Consider the following 25181-nt stretch of genomic DNA (forward strand, 5'->3'; position numbering starts at 1 on the left):
ATCAGACACAGCCCATCCTCTGCATCTGTGGTAGAAGAACATAGTGTACCATGATGAACCATGGCCATAGGTCACCAATCTAACCTGCTTATGAACCACAGTCACTGTCTAGCACAAGGGGCAGATTAAAATGTGCACAGTTCTGTTTCAACTGCAGCCTGCAAATGCAATAGCCATTTCTCTCTAAGGAAATGAGTATTACCACCTATATAGGAGACAGATGCCATCCTTCTGGGAACACAGATTTTTGACACATACTGTTAGGTAAGATTCCACCAATTTGGAGATTCTAGCATAGCTGCTGTAAACTAGTTGCTTAATTAATATTATTGTTCCACTTCTAACATCAATCAAACCCTTGCAAAGAAGCTGCACTTCCCGATTTCCACAATTCTGGGTGGAAAACTCATCATCAGAGGGCAGATTAAGGACATAACTGAGTGAACCACTGCTACAGTTAACTCTCACAAAACATCACAATACTTGCTGACTAAATTTTACCCTTTTTAAAGAAAAAAACCAAAAAAACCCCCACACAGTTTGTGACACCCTTTTCAAATACAAGATGAGATAGCAAATAATGATGCTACCATGGTACACAAATTATTACAGTCAAAAAATACTAAAAAAGAAAATAAAGGTTGGTACATGGAAGAATAATCTTGACATAACTTTTGCTGACACACTATGGTTTCCTCCTATGCCCAAGATTCCACAACTCTAAGACTCCATACCTTTCAATAATCTAATTTCTACAGCAATAGAAAAAATGAGAGTGCTCAAGCAATCACAACAGTCTGAAGTTCAGTCTGACCTTCAGTTATGAAGTCTAAATGTTATTAAGAGACATACCAAACCTACTCCTATCTCTTCCACAGATCTCTTGTTCCACTTACAATTTCTGTGCAAGAGATCAAGAAGACAAACATAAAATTTAACACCATTGACAAGGAACAAAGCAGGAAGTGATTAACTGGTATTACACATAAAAATGTGATGGAATGTAAGGGATTATGGATATCAAATTTATTTAGAAAATACTTTGAATTAGGAGATTGTGGTTTGTTTCATATATGTACATCTCCAACTGAAGGGTTTCCCTAATTTTCTACAGAGATATGTAGTAACAACAGGGCTGCAATTATCACCACCAACACTAGTAAAAAGGAAGGGAAGTATCCTCAAGTAGCACATCATTACTGTATAGTACCAAGTCCTGAACTTTTTTGTATCACAGATCATATAGAACTATTTTTGTCATGTTTTAGCAGTCTGGACAGACTAAAAACCAGAGGACAGAACTATTGTCTATTACTCCCCACACTGCTCCCTTCCCCCCAGCACCCTCCCAAAGGGAAGATAAAAGGGGAATAAGGGCAAGAGACTTAAAAGTTGGAAAGTAAAACTGCAACAGATTTACTAGAACAGGAGAAGGGCAATAAAACAAGAGGGTAAGGAACAAATATATAAATATAAATACCACCTAATCTCAGTGATGGCAGGAGTAGGTGCCTGAGGACCCCTTGCATTAGAGCTAACTCAGGAGAGTGGTTCACACCTCTTCCCAGCACCTGCTGAATGTGAATTCTGAAGAGCATGGGGTGAGCTGATGGTAAAGGAGCACAGGGAAGCAGCAGCCAAGCAAGGACCAGGATTAACAATGGGTCAGGCTTCCTGGCCTTCTGACTTTTCCAGAGTATGGGCAGGAAGTGGGAAGGAATATTGCCTCCTCTTGAATCCCTCAAGGTCCTGAATACCCTCTCTTTAGGTCCTTATAGTGGTACCAAAAATTATCCTGGTCCACTCAAAGCATGATAGTAGGGTACACCATGAGATAAAGCCCTGGAAGGAGGAGGGGTCCAAGAAAGCTGGTTAATATTCTAGGATCACCTTCTTCAAGCCCAGGAGCAATACACTGCAACAAAGAGGAAGTCAGGGGAAAAAAAAAAAAAAAAAAAGGCCTGCAGGAATGAGCAAGAAGCTCCTGGACAAAGTCAGACATAAAAGGGAAGACTATAGAAGGTGGAAGGAAGTACAAGTATCCTGGGGGTAATACAGAGAAACTGTCCAAACACAAGTCAGTTTAGGAAAGCTAAAGCACTGATAGAAATATATCTGGCTAGGGACATCAAGAGCAACAAGAAAAGCCCCTATACATATGTTGGTGATAAAAGGGAGACAGCTAAGGAAACTGTAGGCCCTCTCCAGAGGGAAACAGGAGACCTGATCCGCTGGGATTGAGTGTGTGTGTGGTCAACACACTGGAGGGAAGGTAGGCCACCCAGAGAGACTTTGACAGGTTTAAGAGGTGGGCCTATGCCAGCATTACGTAGTTCAACAAGTCAAGTGCAAGGTCCTGCACGTGGGTCAGGGCAATCCCAAGCACAAATACAGGCTATGTAGAGAATGGGTGAAGAACAGCCCTGAAAAAAAGAATTTGGGGGTGCTGGTTGATGAGAAGCTCAACATGAGACGGCAATGTGTCCTAGCAGCTCAGAAAGCCATCCTGGACTGCATCAAAAGCAGCATGGCCAGCAGGTCAAGGGAGGTGGTTCTCCCCATTTATTCTGCTCTTGTGAGACCCCAGCTGAAGTACTGGATCGTTCTGGAGCCCCCATCATGAGGAAGAAATGGAGCTTTTAAAGCAGGTCCAGAGAAAGGCCACAAAGATGTTGAGGACTGGAGCACCTCTCCTAAAAAGACAGGCTGAGACAGGTGGGGTTTTTCAGCCTAGAGAAAGCTCCAGGGAGACCTTCAAGTGGCCTTCCAGTACCACTATGGGACCTACAGAAAAGCTGGAAAGGGAATTATTACAAAGGCATGTAGCACTGGGACAAGGATGAACCATTTCAAACTGGAAGAGGGCAGAGACCAGATTGGATGGGGCTTTGAGCAGCCTGGGTCTTTGAGCAGGGAAGGCGTCCCTGCCGATAGCAGATTTGGAAATAGGTCATATTTAAGATCTCTTCCAATCCAAACCATTCCACGACCCCATGCCTGATTTGGTCAATTAAAATGATGAATTTGTACCACAGGTAAGTGATATTAGAGTTTCACAGATATCTTCATAAAACAATAAGAAGAGCATAGATTTCCATATAAACAAGTACATATAAAAAAAGAAAACAGAACCCACTGCTACTGCATCTTGTTACTTATTTCTTTGTCCTATCTATAAGACATAGGGATAAAAAAATGCAAATTTAGAATTCCTTGCCAGAGTACTAAACATGTAGAAAACCACTTTTGATGAGGAATTGTCATTTAAGTGGAACTTGGTTTGGCACTGTGCAGAAAACAGTAAGTAAGCAGAATCAGTGAGAAGATTTTCTTTAAAGTAAATTGGAAACAAAAAGCATGCTAAGAGACATAGAACTTAATCAGGCCTTAAACCAAAGTACTTGTCTGCATGCCTGCCTTTGAACACAACAACCACCCCACCTCTTATAATCCTAAACTCATATCTCCTGGTAAGGTCTGCAACTCTCTCCTCAACACCAGTTCAAATAAAACCAAAACAAAATACTCTCTGTAACACAAAATGAGCACAGACAGCTTGGAAAACAAGACAATGAGCTAACTAATAATACAAAATGAGCTAGCAGGTGTAATTGAGCAAATCGTATTTTGTTTTTTCTTTTTACAGAAGAGCAATGCTATATTCTGGGTTGATGCTGTGTCGTTTCTGGTAGCAGGGAATGAGTCCCACAGGAGTGGCCCATGTAAGTAGCTTGTGAATAGAGCAGGGCAGAGCAGAGGGGGCAACACATGAAAAGAGAGAACATCACCAGAAGCAGAGAACACCACTCAAGGAGAGCACTGCTGGAGCAGAGAGACCAAGGTCAGTATAGAAGGAGAGGGAGAAGGTGCCCTGAACAGAGATTTTGCCCTGCATCCCATGGTATGATGGCAGACTGTCCCCTGCACCCATGGAGGAGCACAGTGAAGCAGACCCTGAAGGAGCACGGCAGAGCAGATATTGTGGACCTGATGACCATGAAGGATCCTGATGGAGCAGTAAGAAACCTGCAGCCTGTCAAACATACTGTTAGGTAGCACAGTACAAAACTGACATCAGAACTCCTTCTCTAATGCCTAACAGAGATGGAAACTCACAAAACATGATCTCATTGGCTCCTAATGATGAAAAGCAGGATGCTTAAAGCATTGCTTCAAGCAGCATGCACCACACCAACACTCAAATAGAGTGTTATATAGGACAGAGAATAAAAGAGAGAGACTTACGGGTTGAAAGCTAAACTACACAGCTGTAATGAAACATTAATGGTAAGAAAAGAAAAAAATTAATACGTAGAAATATACAGAAAAACAATAACCACGCTCCTTCTCCACTGACTGAGGAACCTGTTAATTATGAGAGACTTAGCTGAAAGCAAAATTACAAGACAAGAAAATTAGCTCTACCCTGGACCAAACCAGGACACAAGGTCAATCCACATCATACGTGATATATAAAAATTTTAAAAGAAAAAGGCTATACTCACAATACATGATTGACAGAACTATTCACATTTTATTTCATTTAGTCGTAATGAAGTTGTAGAAGTATTGTCAGTTTTAAATGCAACTATGCCAGTCTAGCCCAAAGTGAAATTTCAACTTGCAGTGCAGAACAAGAACAGCAAGTGATAATTTCCACCCTTGACAACTACTATCCATTCATTTAGAAAAATTAATTAGAAAAAAAAAAAGCTATAAAAACCCAAACAAACACACACACAAAAACACACAAAAAACCAAAAAAACCAAAACAAAACTAAAAACCAAACCACAACACCTGCTAACTTCAACTAATAACCAGATATTGGAATTCTTGACAAAGATCCTACCTCAAAGTTCAATTTCAATGACAAAGTCTAATATGACTTCCCTGAACCGAAAGCAGGAAAATTGTATTTCCCTTAATCTTCCCTCCCTTCCCCTCACTTCCTTGCCATTGTGTCACAGGAGAAATGCTCAGATTTCATATGAGAGACTGTCTGACTACAGCAAGGGACAAAGAAATTAATGGGAATAATGGAGGAAAATAGGCCTACACTGAATGTCAGCTGGTTGTAGAAATGAAAAATGGAGACCAGGTAAACAGAGAGACAGAAAAATATAAGAGGTCGGCCTGGGAAAGAGCCCATAGGAAGGATGGGGATCTGGAGCCATGTGGGCAGGAAACAACAGGCAGGAGTTGCAGGCACCTCTGCCCATAGCTAGAAGGGTGCATTACCTTGCTTTTGGAAAATCTTAGAAGCATCAAGAACTTCAAAGACAAACGTGGATTTAATCCTTTTTTCTGGCACACGTATTTGTCCATCAAGATTACAAACCAACCTTAATAACTACAGATTGTATCTTAGAGCTGAAACTACGAACCTCTTGAGAAACAACCTTAAGAAACTTTTATACTGTATTTTGATACCCAGGACTTTGGACTCTTTCCTTAATAGAGTGGAAGAATAAGATGTAACTTTGAAATCCTTTTGTATCTGCTAAAGATGCGTAGGGGATAGATGAGGAGGCAGACTTGGTGCACCACCCCTTGGAGTGGGTCTGCTAAAGGAAGTTAGACCGGAAGAGGCTGGTTTCACACAGATGAGGATGGTAAGGACAAGACAAAGGATGGACTGAGGATGCATACAGACTGAGTTCTGGGACACAGTGATGGTGATGAAGACTGCCACTGACCACCAGAAGAGCCATGACAACAACCAAGGGGCTCAAGTATGCAGGTGCTAAGAACATTTGAAAATGTTAATGAGTTCCATGAAATGTAATTCATTTGTTAACTATCTCCTGGAAAACTAATGAATATGCATATCTAACCTGCATATAACCTCTGTCCTTGGACAGCCAGGTATGCACTTTAGGTTGTAGTTATGCCCCATGCATCCAGCAGCACTATAATGAAGAATGCCTGTCTTCTAAAACTTAAAAACAAGTGTTATAGTGTTGTTTTTGTTTTTTTTTCCTGGCAGCTGAGTTCTTCGGTTTCACTTTCCCAGCAAATACAGATTATTTAAAAAGCACTTGAGTGTAACAAGATAATCGTTTATACTCTATTTTGCAAATGTGTTTAGTACGACTGTTTCCACTAAATGGATAATCAGAACTGAATCTGAATAAAAGAGGTCAAATAGAGTAACTACATAATGAGAACACTGTTTATAGCAGATAAACCTGCAAATTGCCTGAAGATGACAGAAATCTGCACTTATACAAACAGAGAGAACTGGATTTGAGATTAATTACATTATTAATCCTTTTGTTTGCCAGTCATTTTCACAAAACACTTCAGCTTGACAGTAGGGAGGTACATATGTGCAATATTTTATACAAGCCATCTTCAACATTTTGACATTGAGTCTGTATTCACTAAAAATACTTGCTTTCCAGTTTTTAAAGCATTTTTTTGTCAATTTGTTTTGTTAAAGCTTTTTTTCTAATCTAAACTAATTTTAAAAGCTTCTTGATGACACCACATTCTTTTACTCTCCTCAATTATAATTTAAAGCCCACATTAGCTTAAAAAAAAAAAGTCACCCAATCTTGATGACATACATACTCAAAATATGCCTCCAAGTCTCCCAGCTATGGTGCACTTTAATCGTACAGTTCTAGGCCCATTTCTAAGTGTTCAATGGGTAACAAGCTTTTTATCAACAACAATGCCAAAAAAGAATCTTTTAAAGCATGAGGATATTTACAGTGAAGCCAAAAATTACTTACATAGGAATATTTATTTGTATTTAGACTTTTACAGAAACATATCAAATACAAGTCAATGCTTTAGGCATCGTCTTAAAGCTAAGTTCTGTAAAACATAATATGGTAAGAATAAAACATTTATGTAATTTATCCACTGATAATCAAGTTTTCTACGACTTTATTATCTGAAAAATGAGAGAATTGGTGCTATAAGCTAATCATTTACTCCCAAGCAGCAGCAACAGGATAAACACAAACCTCAGTACAAGACAGAGTACGCAGCCTTGGAAAGACCAAGGAACAAAACAACTCCACAGATCAAAAATCCTCTCCCATGATCAAACAGTGTGGTCTGTGCACAGTCTCGGCCATCTAAGGAAAGCAAGTTTTCCAAAATTGTTTGATTATAATCAGTCAAAACCATACTTGCAATTCATTTCTGAACCAGCAGCTACTTAAAGAAGTTACCTGCAGCAGGGAAGTTGTCTGTTCATTTGATTACATAAACTAGAAAACCTTTACCAGTAGGTAAAAAGACCACAAAGAAACACCAAAGAATCAAAAAGATTATTACTTAAATGCACAAACAATACCCACAAGGTTATCACAACGGTAGAAGTATAGCCAACATGCTGATCTGACACATCACCAATTCCTTACCATGTTGCTAACTCTGAGACCTATTTAACCAAAAAACAAAAAAAGTAATTTTGCTTCCTGCCTGATAGGATTCAAAAACCAATTCAGGCAAGCAGATGAACAGAACTAATCACTAATTTTCTACAGATGCCAACAGTCTCTAATGATACATACCAGAGTGCAGCAACAGTACATGAACAGACATAATAATATAGATAATGTAGTACTGCATTATCTATCTGGATTATCCTCACATATTCTTAGGAAAAAAAGGCTACCTATCTCATGATACTGAGGCTACTGTTAGAACACCATCCTCCAACTCAGTGATGTTTGTTTTAAGACCACATAAAATAGTAATGCAATTCTGAATATTTTTATTTATGTGTTTTTGCCACAAGGAAAACAAATTATCTTTGTTAAGTTCAGTTTCTTCTGAAGATGAAATTAATCACATTAGACATAATCAGTTAAAAAGAAGCAATGAGCATCTGTAGAATCCCAAGAGGAGTATTTATCTCAAAACAGCCACCCTGACAAAAGGGACATTGAGTTCGGGTGGAGGCCTCATTGGATAAGCCATATGGACTCTTTTCCCAAGGAGAGACCCTCATTTGGGTAGCAACCCTAGATAAACTGCTACTTTTTAAACTTTAACATTAGAACAACTACTTTACTTTGTCACCATTTTAGAAAAATACCACAGGCTTGAACACTTCCAGTGAAACTTTGTGCTGCTATTGCAGAAGTGTTTTAGTATGTTCTGAGGTGTTTTTTCAGGTGTTAAAAAAAAAAAAAAAAAAAAAAAAAAAAAACAAAACACCAAAAACAACAAAAAAACAACCCAAAAAAAACAGCTGACAAAATAATAATTCAGATCTGACTAAGACTTTTAATGAACTGACTTTTAATGATGTTACTGAAATTCCCTTTACCTCCTCATTCACCCCTGTGACACCTCTTTCCGTACTACTTTCTTTCATACTAATGCTGTAATTTAGAAGATCTGAACCTTAGTCATGAAAACAGGTAGAGGTAACTTTTGTATGTGTTTGAACTGCAGCCATTAGGAGAAAGGACTACTGGAATCACAGAGTATTTTCAGTTAGAATGGACCCATAAGGACTGAGTCCATCTCCCCACTCCTCACAGGACTACCTAAAACTAAGCAGTAAGACAAAAATCATTGTCCTTGAACTCTGACAGGCTTGGTGCCATGACCATATCCCTAGGGAGCCTATTCCAGTAACCAACCACTCTTTCAGTATAAAACTTTTTCCTAATGTCTAATTTTAAGTTCCCTGACACAGCTTCATTCTATCTCCTCATGTCCCATTGTTGGTCATCAGAGAGGAGATCACCACCTCCCCCTCCACTACTCCCCATGAGGAAGTTGCAGCCTATAATGAGGTCACCCCTCAGACTTCTCTTCTCCAAGCTGATCCTAACAAGATCTTAATTTTCCCACTATTTAATGAGACAAAGACACCCTGGATTGTTCAGCCTAGCAACAAAGTCTAAAAGTAAACATGATTGCTTGTTATATATAAACCCAAGTATATACCAGTCACAGGGAAAGAACTGTTCTGGTTTGGGCCAGGATAGAGCTAATTTTCTTGTCTTGTAATTTTCCTTTCATCTAAGTCTTTCATAAGTAGCTGCACTTGCTGAAATTAACAAGTTCCTCAGTCAGTGCCTGCTTCTAAGACTGGCAATACGATGCTTTTAGTTACTGCTAGAGAATGCTATGCAGAACCAAGGACACTGCTTGGTTCTAAGGAACATCTTAAGCTGTGAAGAGAGAAAGGGAGTAAATGGGTTCCACCTGCAACCTTCCTTTAGAGAGAGGCGGACAAGACAGGTGACCAAAATTAACCAAATGGAGTATTCCATCCTGTATGCATCATACTCAGTATGAATTTGAGGGATCACGAGGGTCAAGCCCCTTCCCTTTGGCCCTTCTTCGCCTCTTCTGGCTTTCTTCAGCACCCTGGGAGGATTCCGTCCGTTTGTCTGCCTGTGGTCCTGATCTGTACCAGCATTCATCTTTCTGTACCTGCTTCCAGCTCCCAACTGCTGCTGACTCCAGGACTCCAGCCTGGACTTTTCCAGGGCTGCCCTTGCAGCCTTGGTGGTGACGTGAGAATTATTGGAGGGGGGAGGGGGAAGGAATGTGGTTATTGTTTTTCTGTATATTTTAATATATTTAATAATTTTTTTTCTTTTCTTACCATTAATGTTTCATTACAGCTGTGTAGTTCAGCTTCCAACCCCTAAGTCTCTCTCCCTTATTCTCTCTCCTTTCTTTATCGGTGAGGAGAGGGAGATTATTTGAGAGTATCTGTCACTCCATTAACTGCTTGCCCGGTGTTAAACCATGACAACAACAAAGCTACTGAATGATACTAGACAAGGACAAACAAGTATGCAAAGGCCATGAATATTTGAGGCAGGAAATTAGACAGACATTTTGAAACAAACCAGAAAGGACATGCTGTGAAGAGTATTTTTTAAGATCAGCAACTGTTTTATTATATGCATTGAAAGACATTATTTACATGCCTGCAAGAGAAAGCAAATGTATAGATAATAAAAAAACCCTCATTTTACTTAGGCAGAAGGCAATGAGTAGGTCACTTGGAACATCCAATGGATGTCAGAAAAAAAATTTAGAGTTATTTAAGCCTTGATTAATCCTACATACCAGGGACAATGACTTTTTAGATACCCTCCTTTGGTGGAGATTTATAGAGTAAATATTGTGTTAGTATACCGGGACCATGAATATGCATTAGGACAGATTAAAACACAGGAAACGGTGTAAGAAGGATTACATGCTGCAAATAAAGAGATCAAGTAAAAAAATCTAAGAAAGATTATTGATAATGGAAGGGAGCTAGCAGGCACTGGTGTGAGACTGTACCACCCGGAACTGAAAATATACAATATTAGACATTCTTTGTCAAAAGGGAATATTAACACGATACAGATCGTGCATCATCATTACCAGTGATGAATAACTGAAAAGACAGTTTTAGGACTTGACAGAGAGCATCTCTTGCTCCTCTTGTCACTGAAAGCAATCCTGGCCAGACTGACAGGATACCCATCTGTCCTGTTCTTCATAAATTTAGGAGTGCAAAAGTGAGTATGAGAGGACGTAAGAAATCTATGAGATAACAAATACGAGTTACTAAAATTGGTTTGTCTGAATATAAACCTCATGCTTCCTTCTATCCAGTGATCCATTATGAGCTGTTGCACTTTAAACTCTACCGCTTCATTTGGTTACACATCCTGTTTGCCCGTTGCAGGGCAACAGTATCTTATATTTGCCAAGTGACATCTCCCAAATAAAACATACGAAGTTCATCACTGCAGCAGGAACAGCCTAGGTTACCATTGCCTGTCTCAGTTTTGGCAAAACATGCTTCTTTCTTTGTGTAAAATGGCAGATTCCTCTAAGTGAGTATTTTGCTTAACAATAACAATAATTTGACGGGTAGAAGATGAGTGAGAAAACACCTGAGTGTAAAAAGCAAGCTAAGTGTACACACTGTATAGAGTGCTGTTATAACAGAGTTCTCCCAGCTAATGATTCCTAAGCATCTTTCATAGATGGAGGTCAACCAGCTTGTTTCTATTTACTGTATCAGAAAAGCTTGCTTCCTTTCATTTGGCATCTCCTTGCATGTAATCTGCTCATATCCTTTTAGGGATCACTTTTACATTTCCTTAACATTCGTACACACAGATGAAACAGAGTATGCAGCATATGCTTCTCAAAAATAATAATTAAAAAATCTAAACAGATATGTGAAGAACAAGAAGTTTCAAAAATAAATACTGACCACAAATTCTGATTACTGTTTATACCTCCACTGCTTTTCTCTGTCAATACTTGATCTCTGCTCACATGGTCAGAAGGTAGAGCTCATAATCTTACTTTGTTTCACCCTACCCTTCCAGAAGTTTATCATCTTAAACTACAAAGCACTCCAAACTTGCACTCCCACATACACCTAATAGCATATCTACAAAATTGCATTGAAATATTTTTTAACACAAAATACAAAGTGACCCACATAAATTACAAGATACTGAATTGAAGTATTTTCCGAGTACAACTTTTAAACCTTTCTGTACAAAGAGACTGAATTGTTATTTTAAAAATACTCTTAGTTTGATTTAGCACCCCTGGGCAGCATGTAAATAACACAGGTAAAATTAAACAGGACAGTAGAAAAAAGTCCTCAGCTTATCACAGAGAAATGAGGAGGGTTATGCATTCTTTAAAGAATGCATTGTAAATCCTCACTGTCTTTCAGCAGGCCAGGGCATTTCAATTTTATATGTTCTCACTGCCTTATGAAGAAAAAAAAAAAAAAAAGAAAAGGAAAAAAACCCAATAATATTGAACAGAGAGGAAGGAAAGTTATTAAGTTATTGTAAACTAACCTGTAAATATTAAACATCTCAGAGGTGACATCTCCTTTTGAATTAGAGCTTTAAGCAGTTAGAAAAACCTTAGTTGTGCCTTGTGAAAACACCCTTTTTTTATTAAGTTCTGCAGCATGAAAAAACAATAATAGAACTAGATTCACTAGCTGGAGAGAGTTCAGCATTTCTTTCTGTCATTTTATTAGATGGAACTATGATGCCTCAAGTGGAGACTTTAAAAAAATGACCAGAATTTTTTTTACTATATACTGTCATTCTAGACCAGACTGTCTAGCAACTATTTGCTCAGAGCAGCCAGCACCAAATAGCATTTTCAGGATACAAGACTAATATGATATAATGTACCACACAGAATATGGTAAGTATGGTATAAACTACTCCACAAAGAGTTTTATCCTAAGCATTATAAATTGCTTCCAGGTCTAAATGAGAAGTAATTTTTCCAGCTTGTCTAGCTTGACTTGTGATACTTTTCAAATATCTGTACTAATAGCTGCAATTTTGGATAAGTCTACTAAATGTGTAAGCATGCTAGGAGTCACATATTACCAGTGATGGTCAGGTCAAATTAAGTGTCAAATAGGAAACTGGCAAATTTTGACTGCAAAACAAATCCCAACCTCTTGTCTCCCCTTGAACCATGACTACATGTAAAATGGAAGCAATATGTCAAGAACGAGTTTGTCTTCAGTATGTATGCATTTTACACCAGAGTTCCTCAGATAAGGAATAGAGAAAAAAAACTCTCAAACTGAACACTTTGTGCTATTAGCCACATGCAGTGAAATAACTTCCAGGAGAACAGATTCAATTGCATCATGTTTTAATTGATTCTCAGCAGTCTGTAGATCATCTTTCTTGGCAAAGAGACAAAGCAATGAAATGGTAGATTTGTGTTTTGGATCAGATCTCTGAGATTATTTTGAACCTGCCAGCACATGTGCTTGTGACTGCTTGTCATAGGAAGGCATGTCTGTTCTGCACATGCTTTTGGCTACTTTCTAGTTCTTAAGTCCTGATCTTCCATTTTCACCTGCACTGTGATGGTTTACCATACATGTGAGGATTAAATTCAACCTGCTTTACATTTTTTCTGCAAACACTAGTTGGCAAACATGCATAAATTTTTCAGTAAGAAAAAAAACCACCACAAAAATCTGCCAATTTGACAAATAGACTATGAAACAGAAATATAAATAAGAGTCTAACAGATAAATAATCTAAAAAAATTTTTTTTGTTAAGATTTTGAGATTGAACCATAATATTCTGAACATTACTAGTGCTTTAATGCTGGTACACCTGGAAAGACACAAAAGTACCCCAAATCAAAATGTAAACAAAAGGCCATGCTTATCTTCTTCTAAGCATTCCATTTCCATCCCAAACCCTTTAATAAGCCTCAAAAAAATTACATTTAACGCCGGTGATTTATCTGTTTTTGTTTTATTTTAAGAATGCTTACCTGCAAAACGACAGGAAGCAATCTGAAAACTGTCTATGGTAACGCAAGTTGCTACTGCCACACCTCCGTGCTGGTGATGCACAAGACAATTTGAGAACTGACAGCGTTGTACCACTTCTGGAGGACTTGGGACCCACCTATTGATACATCAATTCTCGCAGCACAGACACACATAGGCAACTAAATAGTTATCTGGTATGTTAAAAAACGTGTACAAACGAAAATTTTGAGAGACTGATAGATAAAGCACACATCTTCCAAAACTAACGCATAAAATATAATACAGTGTTCTTGCAAAGAATTAACAGAATGAGCAGCGGAGGTTTAAAACAAAAAGCAAGGCACTCACAAGGATTAATGGGAACCGTAGCACCACAGCTCAAAACAGCTGTAAATAAATAACGACTAACAAAATGCCGACACATAGCGGCTTTTCATGGCTGGACCTCTACTACAGGTGAAGGAATGACAGCTTCAACAGAACAGCGCCGAAGTCCGAAGCGGCTCCTGCTCTCCCGCGTTCAGACATCGCCGCAGCAGGCGTCCGGCATTAAGCCCAAACACACGGCTGCCGAACTGCCGCTGTCCCTTTAAGTGGACCCCAGGACAAGGGTGGGGGGGGAGAGCCTTCCGGGACAGCCGCCCCGCACCCCACCGCCCAGCTCAGAGGAAGCCTCGCTTTACCCGTGCCGCGCCGGCACCGCAAGAGCTGCGCCGCAGGAAACTTTGGCGAGAGGTTACCGCGCTGAGACTCTGCTGCCTCCCTGCCCCAGGGAAGCTGGCACTCCCGTCTCCCATACGTGTCGGGCGCGGACGCGGACTCCGATACCCCTCGACATGCTCACCTCGTCAGGCGGCGATGGAGCACTGCAGCCCCCGGAGCCAGCGGGACGGGACTCCTCCCGTCCACATGTGCTGCAGCCCCGCAGCCGCCGCAGCCCGCCGGGGAAGAGCAGGAGGTGGCAGCCAGCCAGCTGCGGCCGCCAAACAGCAGCCCCCGGTTACTTACGCCGCGCCACGTCCCGGGCAGAGCAGCCCGCTCAGCGGAGCGCGGCACCGACACACGTGTGCCTGCCTGGCAAAGGACAACGGGGCCGGAGGAGCCAAACCTCCGGCCGCCGACTGAGGCCCTTTCCACTGGGAGCTGCCCGCACCGCGGGACTGGGGCAAATCACCAAAACTCCACCTCCCTCCTTCTCCTCCCCCCCACCAGCGCCCGGGCTCACGCGAAGCACGCGAGACTCACCGTAGAAAGCCGCCGTGCCGCCGAACCCCTGCCGGCCACCCCGCCGCGGAGCTGCTGCCAGCACCCCGGCGACTCTTACCGACTCCGTGAGTCCCCTTCCTGCCGCCTCTCCGGCACCGCCCCCGGTGGACCGCCCGCCCCCGAAGCCCTCCCCCCCCCCACACCCTTCGGTTCCCTCCCCCCTCTTCCCCCCCCACCCCCTACCACCCCCCCACGACCGCGGCCCCGCCACAGCCGGCGCAGGGGACGAGGCGCTCCTCACGTCTGCCTGCGCATTGCTCCTAGGGGGTGCTGCGTTCCTCCGTTACGGTTTTGGGTTGGGTTGGGGCAGCGAGCGGCTGTGGCACTCCCGGTTCGGTGCCGCCTGCATAGGCACGCAGAGAAGGGTTTCGGGGTGAGCCTCTGTGAGTCGGAGCGGTGCGAGCCCAGGCAGAAAGGGAACAAGCCGCCCCGTCCCTTCGCACTGCAGGCGGGTTTGTCTGTGTCCCTGCCCGCGGAGTGCTGCCGGCCCCGCCTGTCCGCCGATCCTAGCTCAGATTCCTGGGGTGCAGCAGCAGCGGCTCCACTCGGGAAGACAGTGCTCTCACTGCAAGTGTGTCGGTGGGGCGAGCGGCCATCCCAGCCGTGAGCGAGGCACCCCGGTGCAGTCAGGAGGCCGCTGGCAGTGCTCTGCCTTTTGGCTGCCATCGCTGTGGCCGCGCCTTGCGGACAGGAGCCGCCGAATCGCGGCGGGCAGGAGCCCATCCTTGCTGGGAGCTGCGTCTCAAGCTGTAGCGAGCGAAATGAGAGAAACGTTCAGCGAAACCCTCTCAGATCGGAGGTTTTTGAAGTCGATTCGCGAGGGCCCCGTATCTCTTTCTTTGCCTTGGAGAACAGTGATAAAGCCGGGCGGGTACTTCACGCTCAAGCGAGGACAAATACAGGCTGTAGATAGTATGAGAAAATTCACCACGTCTAGACCCCAGGAAGTTTAGGTGGTGGAGCTGTGGCAGTTCTTGGGTAAATCTCAGGAGTTACTGACTCAAGATAATGAGGAATAAGGTAGATTCTGAGAACAGCACGATCAGTTAGTGGTCATAAATGCAAATCAGATTAATTTATCATTGGTGAAAGCTTTTTGAAGTCCAGTGTATTTTAATAAGGTGATAATTTCAGTGGAATTCGTAACATAATAGCAAGATGAAGCTTGGGCATATCTTACAATGAGCTGTGTCATTCCCCACGTGCCCACTGCATGGGAACATTGCTCTTCAGCATCTCTGGCTGAGGAGGTTTATCAAGAATCACAGAATGTCTGGGTGGCAGGGACCTGAAAGATCAGCTGGTCCAACCAAGTTGCTCAATATTCTGTCCAGTCTGGCCTTGAATGCTTCCAAGTAGTGAGCATCCACAACATCTCTGTGCAACGTGTTCTAGTTCCTCACCACCCTCAAAGAATTTCCTCCTAATGTCTAACCTAAATCTACCGTCTTTCATCTTAAAACCATTACCTCTCATGCTTCTGCACATGCCCTTCTAAAAAGTCCCTCCCCAGCTTTCCTGTACATCCCTTTCATGTACTGGAAGGCTGCTATAAGGTCTCGTCGGAACCTTCTCTTGTCCAGGCTGAACAAACCCATTTCTCTAAAGCTGTTCTCATAAAAGAGGTCCCCCAGCCTTCTGATCATCTTTGTGGCCTTTCTCTGGACCTGCTCCAGTTCTATGTCTTTATTATGATGAAGGCTCCAGAATTGGTCACAGTACTTCGGCTGGGGTCTTATGTGGTGCAGGTGACCTTCAAAAGATCCATCTGCATAGGTCAGCTGGAAAAACTCGGACCCAAATCTGTACTATATTCCAGGGTCATTGTAATGAAGCATTTATTTGTTAAGTAGGATTGTCCTGATGCTGCTTCAAAATATAAATACATATTTATATAAATTACATTCTGCCACCTTCAGCTTAAAGTGATACCTTGTTTTAAAAGCAGATCTACCAAATTATGTTGTGAAAACAAGTTTGGGTAATTAGGCCTGTTACGGATGTTTCTGCAAAGGCTACATGTACTATGATGAAGGATTTTCCTTATTTATATAAAATGCAAGATACACAACTTTGTGAATTAATTCTTAGAAAGCCTATTCACATTTCCCAAATTAAAGCATATCTATGTATTTTTATTGGGGTTTTAAATGCCTAGTCCTTTTTCTTCAGAAGGGGGAAACTTGTCTCTGTTGGCATATTGGACGTAGCAAGTAATTACTAATTAATATGTCCCCAAGATGTTTTCATTCTTTGTTGACAGGAAATATTAAGCTCTTCTAACAGAAATGATGTCTTACTAGCTTCAGCTGATTTGCAGAGTCATGCCAGCGTTTCTCAGTAGAACTTGTTCTTGTAACAACTGCTTATGCAATTTTGTGCCAGACTTCCTGACGTTACTGATCTGGCTCATGAAACTGAACGCTGTAATTGCAAAGGCCCAGTCTAAGAGTGCTTTACTCTGAGCAAAATTATTCAGTGGTGCTTTTGTGAAATGATGAACTGTTTTATAGGCAAGAGCATCCCAAAGACCTGCCCCCACTTTCTATTCTGTCTAGGATGGTGTTGCACACAGAGTGGTGCAGCTTCACAGTCCGTCACTAACAGGGGTCTACATCCTCTTCTAGAAACGTTTCCCATGCTAGCTGCTCGTATACGAATTCTTTATTCTGTAAATAATTTAATTCTGTAGTTTACGTTTTCAAGTAATCTTTGTTAAAGAAAGTATTGACAAGAATTTAGAGTTGGATCTCAATGTAGTCTATGTAACTGGTCCCTGAAGTAGAAAGCCCTATTTATGAGAATACTAGAGCCTTACAAAGCCAGTCCTTTTTGCAAGTACAGAGCAAATGACTTACAGGTAGTAATAAATCAAAGTATTTGGGGAAAAAAAAAAAAAAAAAAAGAAAAAGAAAAAAGAAAGAATAAACATTTAATAATATGAGCTCTGAAAAGGAATTGGGAAATAGAGCAAACCTGGGACCTACTAAGGGAGTATTTTTTAAAATTATTCTTTCCAATTTTTAAAAGGCTTTGTCATCAAAATCCAAGAAAATATATTAAGATCTCAACTTTTTGGGAATGTCTTTGTACTGAAATAACTAATTTGCATAGAATCTGCCAGTTCCTTTATTTTTCTATATGGGAAACATAAAGCAGTCTACCTTAGTCTTCGTGTTTAATGGCTCACTAAATAATTTTACTGTATTTACTGCCGTTTGCTTGTATAGCTTTTATTACTTTGAGTGTTGCTTGAATGGTTTTGCATTTTACTTTCCTTTGTATTAGCCACCTGGTGATCTCTATGCCAAGTCTTTTCATATTGCTTCACAAAAGCATTAGAAGGGAATGCATTAAAATGTGGCGGTGAACTGTTACCACCTCCTCTTCCAAAATATGAGACTAGACTTAGAGTGCCCTTTACTTCAAACACAAGATTTTCTAGCATTAAAAAAAAAACAAAAACTTTCCAACTTTATTTTGTGACCTACAGTGTGTGGCTTTCTAGTGGGAAGTGCAGAAAAATAAAGAATCCACACATGAGATCCTCTAAAGTACTAAACTTCCTGGTAGACTGACTTCACTGAAAAGTTGAAAAAGTTTTTATTATTTTTTATGATTGTTGTTCTACTTTTTTCTTTTTCATAAAAGATGGCTTATTACAAGATTTTTGTGGGAAATAAAACAGTATAGGTTTTTCTTTAGCTTGCAAATTATTTCTTTAGAGGTACAGACTTCTGGACTAGACCCCTGTTTAGCAAGGGGCTTAAGCATTTGAAAATTGGGTATATGTGAAAGCAACTAAATTTAGATATTTGACATGAAAACTACTGAACAAGAATTGTTTGGTCTGTGGTTATGATCTCTTGATAATGCTATTGGACGTCCTTCTATGCAGGAATAAACTGGAGTTTTGTCCTGGATTCTTGCATTGTGGGAGATATCTTGAATATTTTCATTATCCGTGTGTGATTCATGCAGGCCATTACCATTTATAGGTAGATGATGAGCAAGTATTGTTTGAATATGCCAAAAAAATTTTGAGTTCTGCAGTCCTCTTGCTTATACTTCCATAACACAGTGATATTGTTACTGGCAAACAGCTATAATAAATATTAAATTGTAAAGGTCAGTGGAACCTATTTTTATAAAGTACTTTAGATAGATAAGCAGATTGATTAATTTCAGGCTTTGAGCTCTTTGCTTTGAGCACTGATTGCTCTGTTTTTGACACACATATTTAGTCCCTTTCCCTCTTTTTTTTAGGCAAAACAAAATGCCAGTCTGCCCTTTGTTCTTTAGCATGTGTAAAAGCACAGACAGCATCAGACAATGAAGAGCTGTGTGGAGATTTTTACCTTGCAAATGTAGCAGCATGCTGGCAGCATAAAGGATGAAAGTCTTTGAAGAGCTCTTTTGAGGATAGAAATCACCCTTGATCTCCTACAGGCTTTGATCTTATTCATAGTTATTTCCAAGATTTTGTTTTCAAACACTCACCAAGATTAATTCCAGTTTAAAGAAGAACCTCAGTGAGCTGAATATATATTATATAGATACGCAACACAGCTATAGTTAATGTACTTTTTATACCTCAATGTAATGCAAAAATACTACAAAACAAATACCTTTACATTAAAGACCTAATTTTTTCCAAATAAGTAGAAATACGCCACAAATCCAGATACCTCAGGTAGCACCCTTAGCAAAACTTCAAAATCCTGTATGCAGTAACTTGTTTCCACAGACTACAGGTGAAGTAAGTTTTTGCAGCACTGCTACTTATAAAATGCCTTTTCTGTCAATAGAAGATTTTCATCTCAAGTGCTGGTAGGACAGTACTTAAGGAACAAAGCAATAAATTCTATCAGTGTTTTGAAGAGGATTTGTTCATAACAGTGTATTACTTAGAGTCATGCCATGTTTTACATACCATTGGCTTCTAATAAGACATAGTTTCAGAACAGAAAATATTTATATTGTTGTATCAGTCTCATCTCCTTGTGTGTTGCTATCATAGATATACACTAACCTTTGGATCTCAAAGTGTAAGATAAATCTGAAATGGCTGAATATATGTACAACTGATTTCTGGTGCCCTGGTGGAGGTAATACAGTTAGTAGTCATGAATCTACAAATAACTGTCCTTGAAAATTTACCTAACTGTCTTCTGAGAGTGTTAGCATATCTTTAAATAATATTACTCTTGCCCCTTTGCCTCTGGGATCTCTACACAGTTCCTACTGAAAGGTTTGGTTTTTTCTTATGTTTACCTTTGGGGTTTTTTGAGAAAAAAAAATGCCATTACTATGGTGATAATGAAAGTAGACTTGCAAAAAAATCTTAAGTTGATTTAAAGTAGGTGGTAAACTCCATATTTAATTTGTCCCCTAAGAATCTGGTGTAGGAAAAACAGTGGGTTGACTTTTTTTTCATTGTTTTTACTTAATTGCATTAAGCATTAAATGATGGTAGATCTTAGCTCACCACCTAATTGTCTTATTTCCTGAGACATCTGATGACTAAATTGCAGAGTCTGTCTCTAGTGAGTTACATCACTATAAAAGTTTAATTTTTTCTATTCTGTAGGAATACTTAAACAGAGTGCAAGCTGGGGGGAACAGGAGAGAGTTTTGCCCTTTACATCAATGACCAGCTGGAGTCCGTGGACCTTTGCGTGGGGATGGATGAGGAGTTGACCCAAAGCTTACGGGTAAAGATTAAAGGGAAGACAGGAGCAGATGATATAACAGGGCAGGTCTGCTATAGCCCACCTGACACGGAAGACTGAGCAGATGAGACCCTCTATAGATAGATAAGATCAGCTTCACGTTCTCAAGTCCTGGTACTCATGAGGGATTTCAACTACTCCAGTATCTGTAGGAGCAATGACACAGCAAGGCACCAGGAAGTTCTGGGAATGCATTGATGACAATTTCCTTCTGCAAGTGATAAAGGAGTCAATGAGAAAAGGGGCTATGCTGGACCTTATTCACACCAACAAGGACGGCTTGGTGGTGAACAAATAGCCCAAGGACAGCCTTGGCTTCATTGACCATGAAATTGTGGAATTCATGATCCTTTTGGCAGTGAGGAGGGCACAGGGCAAGTTTGCTGCCCTACAGTTGAGGAGAGCAGACTTAGAGCTCTTCAGAGACCTGTTTGGTAGAGTACCATGGGATAAAGCTCTGGAGGGGAGAGGAGGCTGAGAAATCTGCTAGATATTCAAGGATTTCCTCCAAGCCCAGGAGCAATGTGTCTCAACAAAGAGGAAGGCAGACAAGAATGCCAGCAGGCTTGCATGGAGGAACAAGATGCTCCTGGGCACACTTAGGTGTCAGGAAAAAAAGCCTAGAGAGTGGTGATAATAAGGACAGGTTGTCTGGAAGAAATAGAATGTTGTCCAAGCAGCCAAGGATCAGGTAAGGAAAGCTAAAGCCCAGAGAGAGTTAAATCTGGCCAGGCACGTAACAGGTAACAAGGAAAGCTTCTACAGGCAGGTACCTCAGTGATAAAGGGTAAACTAGGAAAAATTGAAGCCCTCACCATGAGGAAACAGGAGAAATGGGATTGTTCAGCCTGGACAAGAGATGGCTCCAGAGAGACCTTAAGCAGCCTTCTCTTACCTGAGGAGGACCTACAAGAAAGCTGGAGAAGGACTTTAAAAATAGGATAAGGAGCAACAGCTTTAGACTAGAAGATTGTAAATTGAGGTTAGACATTAGGGAGAAACTGCTTTCTCTGAGGGTGGTGAGACACTGGAAACGGGTTACTCAGAGGAGTTGTGGCTGCCCTGTCCCTGGAAGTGCTCAAAGCCAGGTTGGATGGGGCTTTTAGCAAAATGGTCTAGTGGAAGGTCCCCTGCCAGCAGCAGGGGAGTTGCAGCTTGATGATTTTTAAGGTCCTTTCTAACCCAGTTCATCCTATGATTCTACAGAAGAAATGTTACAATAAACTTTAAAATGTTTGGGGAAAATCTAGCATTAGGATTGCTAGATGGGTGGAGGGTTGTTCTACTTTTACATTCTAAGCATTTAAGAAGTTTTTCCATTACTCATTTTGAAGATAAAACTACAAAGTACTCCCAGATTCCAGAAAAGCAACCACAGACATACTGGAAAGAAGGAAGGTCAGGTGTGTTTTTGTTACAAAACCTTGAAAGAAAATTAACTATAGACAGAGGAGATGAAAGAAGATGAAGGGATAAGAGTAGTGATGCCACATTGTCCTTTGAATGTACATCCCTAATTGACCATACATATTAATGATTGTTTGCCTCAAAGAAGACAAAATCTCCCAGCAAAGTCTACTGAACAAACAATCGTTGTTTAACTAAGTTTTAGAGTCCATTTATTCTATGCTAACATTGTCTTTTAAAGGTAACTGCAGCCAGGAACACATGAACAGAGATACAGTTTTAGAAGGCAGATCAAATCCTGCTGTACCAGCTGTGTATGAAGAAGCAGATTTATTTATTAAAGTGTGAGAAACAGGCACCAAAAACTAAACAGTTGAAAAAGTCACAACATGGAGCTATGATACTTCTGGGGGTAAATTTGTTAGTGTTTGCTAGGCTTAAAGCACTTTTTAATTAACTGAGTCGAGTATCCACACCTTTTTAAAATCCAGATAACTGGATTTGCCATGGGCTAACTCATGATGGGTTATTACACACAAGCAATCCAAAATATCAATATTACTGCAGAGAGCAATAGCAGCCCACTGAGTGAATATGAATGTGTCAGTGATGTGACACAACAGCGTGCCACCAAACCCAATTTTTTCCTGGATCACATGCAGAAACCTGAACAAGATATGTGAGCAGGCTTGAGCTCGGAAGTTCCTTTGTGTGCATTCTCTGCACTCAGTGCAGATGTTTGCATAAAAGATTATACTGAATTCCTTTCTCTATGTTCAAAGAGTATTTGCTTGCATTTGAACATAACTTGTGGTTCTGTTCAGTCAACATAATAAAGCAAAGATTTGAAGACTTCCATCATGGCATCTAATTACTATGAATGTAAAGTTTAAGCAGGAGCCACAGTTGTGCAAATGTAGGTAGGCTTTTGATGACTGGCTATATTTATCTGAGCCATCAGAACAACTAACAGGAATGCTTGTAGCTTTCTCTTTTTCTCTAAAGTCAGTGAGAAATGCTTCACAGTCTCAGTAAATCTCTTCCATGTCATGCACTGTTTCAGGAGGAGCTTAGATGTCCCCTCCACAGCCATCCAAGTCAGTCATCTGTTGCTGATTGTATATTGCTTCAACTGTGGTATTAGAAAACATGCTGAGGGATATGGTCTGCAATGGTTCTGGGTGGCTCTTGATGTAGAAGGCAGTGATATTTGCTTAGACACACCCCCAGGAAAACAGAATCACAGGATGTTTAGGTTGAAAGAGACCTCCAAGATCATCCAGTCCAACCTTTGACCAACACCATAAGCTAACTATTAAACCATGTCCTTAAGGACCAGCTCCAAGCACCTTTTAAATACCTCCACCACTGTCCTGGGCCTGACATTCCAGTGCCTGACAACCCTCTCAGTGAAAAAATGTTCCCTAACATCCAGCCTAAACCTCCCCTGGCACAGCTTCCATCCATTCCCTCTGGTCCTATCACAGTCCACTAAGGAGAAGCGGCTGTTTCCCTCCCCCCAGCCTCCCTTGAGGTGGTTGAAGAGAGCAGTAATGTCTCCTCTCAGCCTCCTCTTCTCCAGACTAAAACAGCCCCAGCTCCCTCAGCTGCACCTCACAGGACTTGTGCTCCAGGCCCTTCATGAGCTTTGTTGCCTTTCCCTGGACACGCTCCAGCACTTCTGTGTCCCTCTTACAGTGAGGTGCCCAAAACTGAACACAATGTTCAAGGTGCAGCCTCACCAGAGCTGAGTACAGAGCTGATCACCTCCCTATTCCTGCTGGCCACTGAGTTCCTAACACAAACCAGGATGCCATTGGCCTTCTTGGCCACCTGTGCACACTGCTGACTCATATTAAGTCGAGTGTCAACCAATACCCCCAGGTCCCTTTCCATCTCACAGCTCTCTAATCACACTTCCCTAAGTCTGTATCTTACCATGGGATTGTTATGACCCAGGTGCAAGACCTGGCATTTGGCCTTGTTAAACTTCATGCAATTAACCTTGGCCCATTGGTCCAACCTGTCTGGGTCTCACTGTAAGGCTTTCCTACGGTCCAGCAGATCAACACCAACAGATGACACCAGCAGTTTGGTGTCATCTGCAAATTTACTGAGGGTACACTCAATCCACTCACCCAAATCATTAATTAACATATTAAAGAGAACAGGCCCTAGAACTGAACCCTGAGGGACACCACTCGTGACCGGTTGCTAGACAGATTTAGTTCCATTCCAAACTGTAGAGGACAAGGAACCCTGAGTGCCAAGTTAGTGAAACATGCAATTTGATCAATAGAAGAATTATGCACGCTTAAGCAGATCTTTTAGTCCTATGAGAGTGAGAGAGCGAAAAAAATAAACTGCAAATTAGAACTGCTGTTACACTATTTTTCTTACATTCAGGAGGCAACATTTTAGTAGAGGTTCACTGCAACACCTATGGAGCATCAGTGTCTGTCTTTTGATTGAAATATGGTACATCTGGAGATTCTCTGTGTTCAAGTAACGAGGCTGAGTATTGAGGGTCTCTTGGGAAGTAGTCTTACCACTGAATATAGCAACAGCACCTCAGCATGTATGTTGGCTAGAAAGCTGTGTCATGATCCATTAATTTAAAAGGGGGATGCAGGTAGGTGGGAAGGTGGGGAGGAAGGAAGGCAGGAAGGCAGAAAGGCAGCCAGAAAGGCAGGAAGGCAAGCAGCCACCTGGGCACAGTTCTGGTTCATGTTCAACTGGTTGCCAACCAGTACTCCCAGGCCCCTCTCTGCCTGTCTGCTCTCCGGACATTCTTCCCCTGGTCTGTAGCATTGCATTGGGTTATTGTGGCCAAAGTGTAAGATCCTGCCCTTGGTCTTATTGAACTTCATACCTCTGGCATCAGCCCATCAACCCAGACTGCCCAGGTCCCTCTGCAGTATCTTCCTGCCCTCCAGCAGATTGACACTCCCCCAGTTTGTTGTCATCCACAGATTTACTAGGGGCAGACTCAGTCCCCTCATCCAGGTCATCAACAAAGATGTTGAATAGGACTGGGAGTACTGATCCCTGGGGGACACCACTGGTCACCAGACACCAACTGGATGCAGCACCATTCACCACCACGCTGTGGGCCTGGTCATCCAACCAGTTTTTAACCCAAAAGCAAAGGGTGCACCTGTACAAGTCATGGACTCACAGCTTTTCCAGGAGGATGCTGTTGAGGGACTGTGTGGAGGGCTTTGATGAAGTCAAGGTACACCACATCCACAGACTTCCTCTCATCCATTAAGGGATGTCACCCAGTCATAGAAGGAGATGAGATCGGTCAGACATGACCTTCCTTTCCTAAACCTTTGTTGGCTGGGCCTGATCCCCTGGTTGCCTTCTACATGCTGCTTGATGTCACTCAGGATGATCTGCTCCATAACCTTGGCAGGCAGTGAAGTCAGGCTGACAGGCTTATTGTTCCCTGGATCCTCCTTCCAGCTCTTCCTGTGGAAGTCGGGTGTCACA

At 41.5% G+C, this 25181-nt stretch overlaps 2 protein-coding genes across 19 annotated transcripts in view; one reads left to right on the forward strand and one right to left on the reverse strand.

The window, feature by feature from the left end:
- PAM (peptidylglycine alpha-amidating monooxygenase) overlaps window positions 1-25181 on the reverse strand; it is a 457165-nt gene that overhangs the window by 81568 nt on the left and 350416 nt on the right. For 6 of the 18 annotated variants that reach the window (XM_071730065.1, XM_071730055.1, XM_071730061.1 and 3 more), the window contains exon 1: window positions 14126-14268. The exons of 1 other annotated variant lie outside the window; for it this stretch is intronic. The gene's annotated coding sequence lies outside the window, so the exon portion shown is untranslated. Of the gene's footprint in view, window positions 1-13280; window positions 13437-14125; window positions 14269-14526; window positions 14654-14788; window positions 15028-25181 lie in introns of those variants that run through there. 11 more of the 18 variants (XM_071730060.1, XM_071730050.1, XM_071730053.1 and 8 more) reach the window with 9 other exon arrangements.
- Window positions 13746-25181, forward strand: part of LOC139790173 (uncharacterized) — a 33458-nt gene continuing 22022 nt past the window's right edge. Inside the window, exons 1-2 of the mRNA XM_071731668.1 lie at window positions 13746-13827; window positions 14031-14612. Of these exons, the coding sequence (XP_071587769.1) occupies window positions 13746-13827; window positions 14031-14612 (664 nt within the window). The remainder of the gene's footprint in view (window positions 13828-14030; window positions 14613-25181) is intronic.

This window comes from Heliangelus exortis, chromosome Z (genome assembly GCF_036169615.1).
Source record: "Heliangelus exortis chromosome Z, bHelExo1.hap1, whole genome shotgun sequence".
NCBI lineage: Eukaryota > Metazoa > Chordata > Aves > Apodiformes > Trochilidae > Heliangelus > Heliangelus exortis.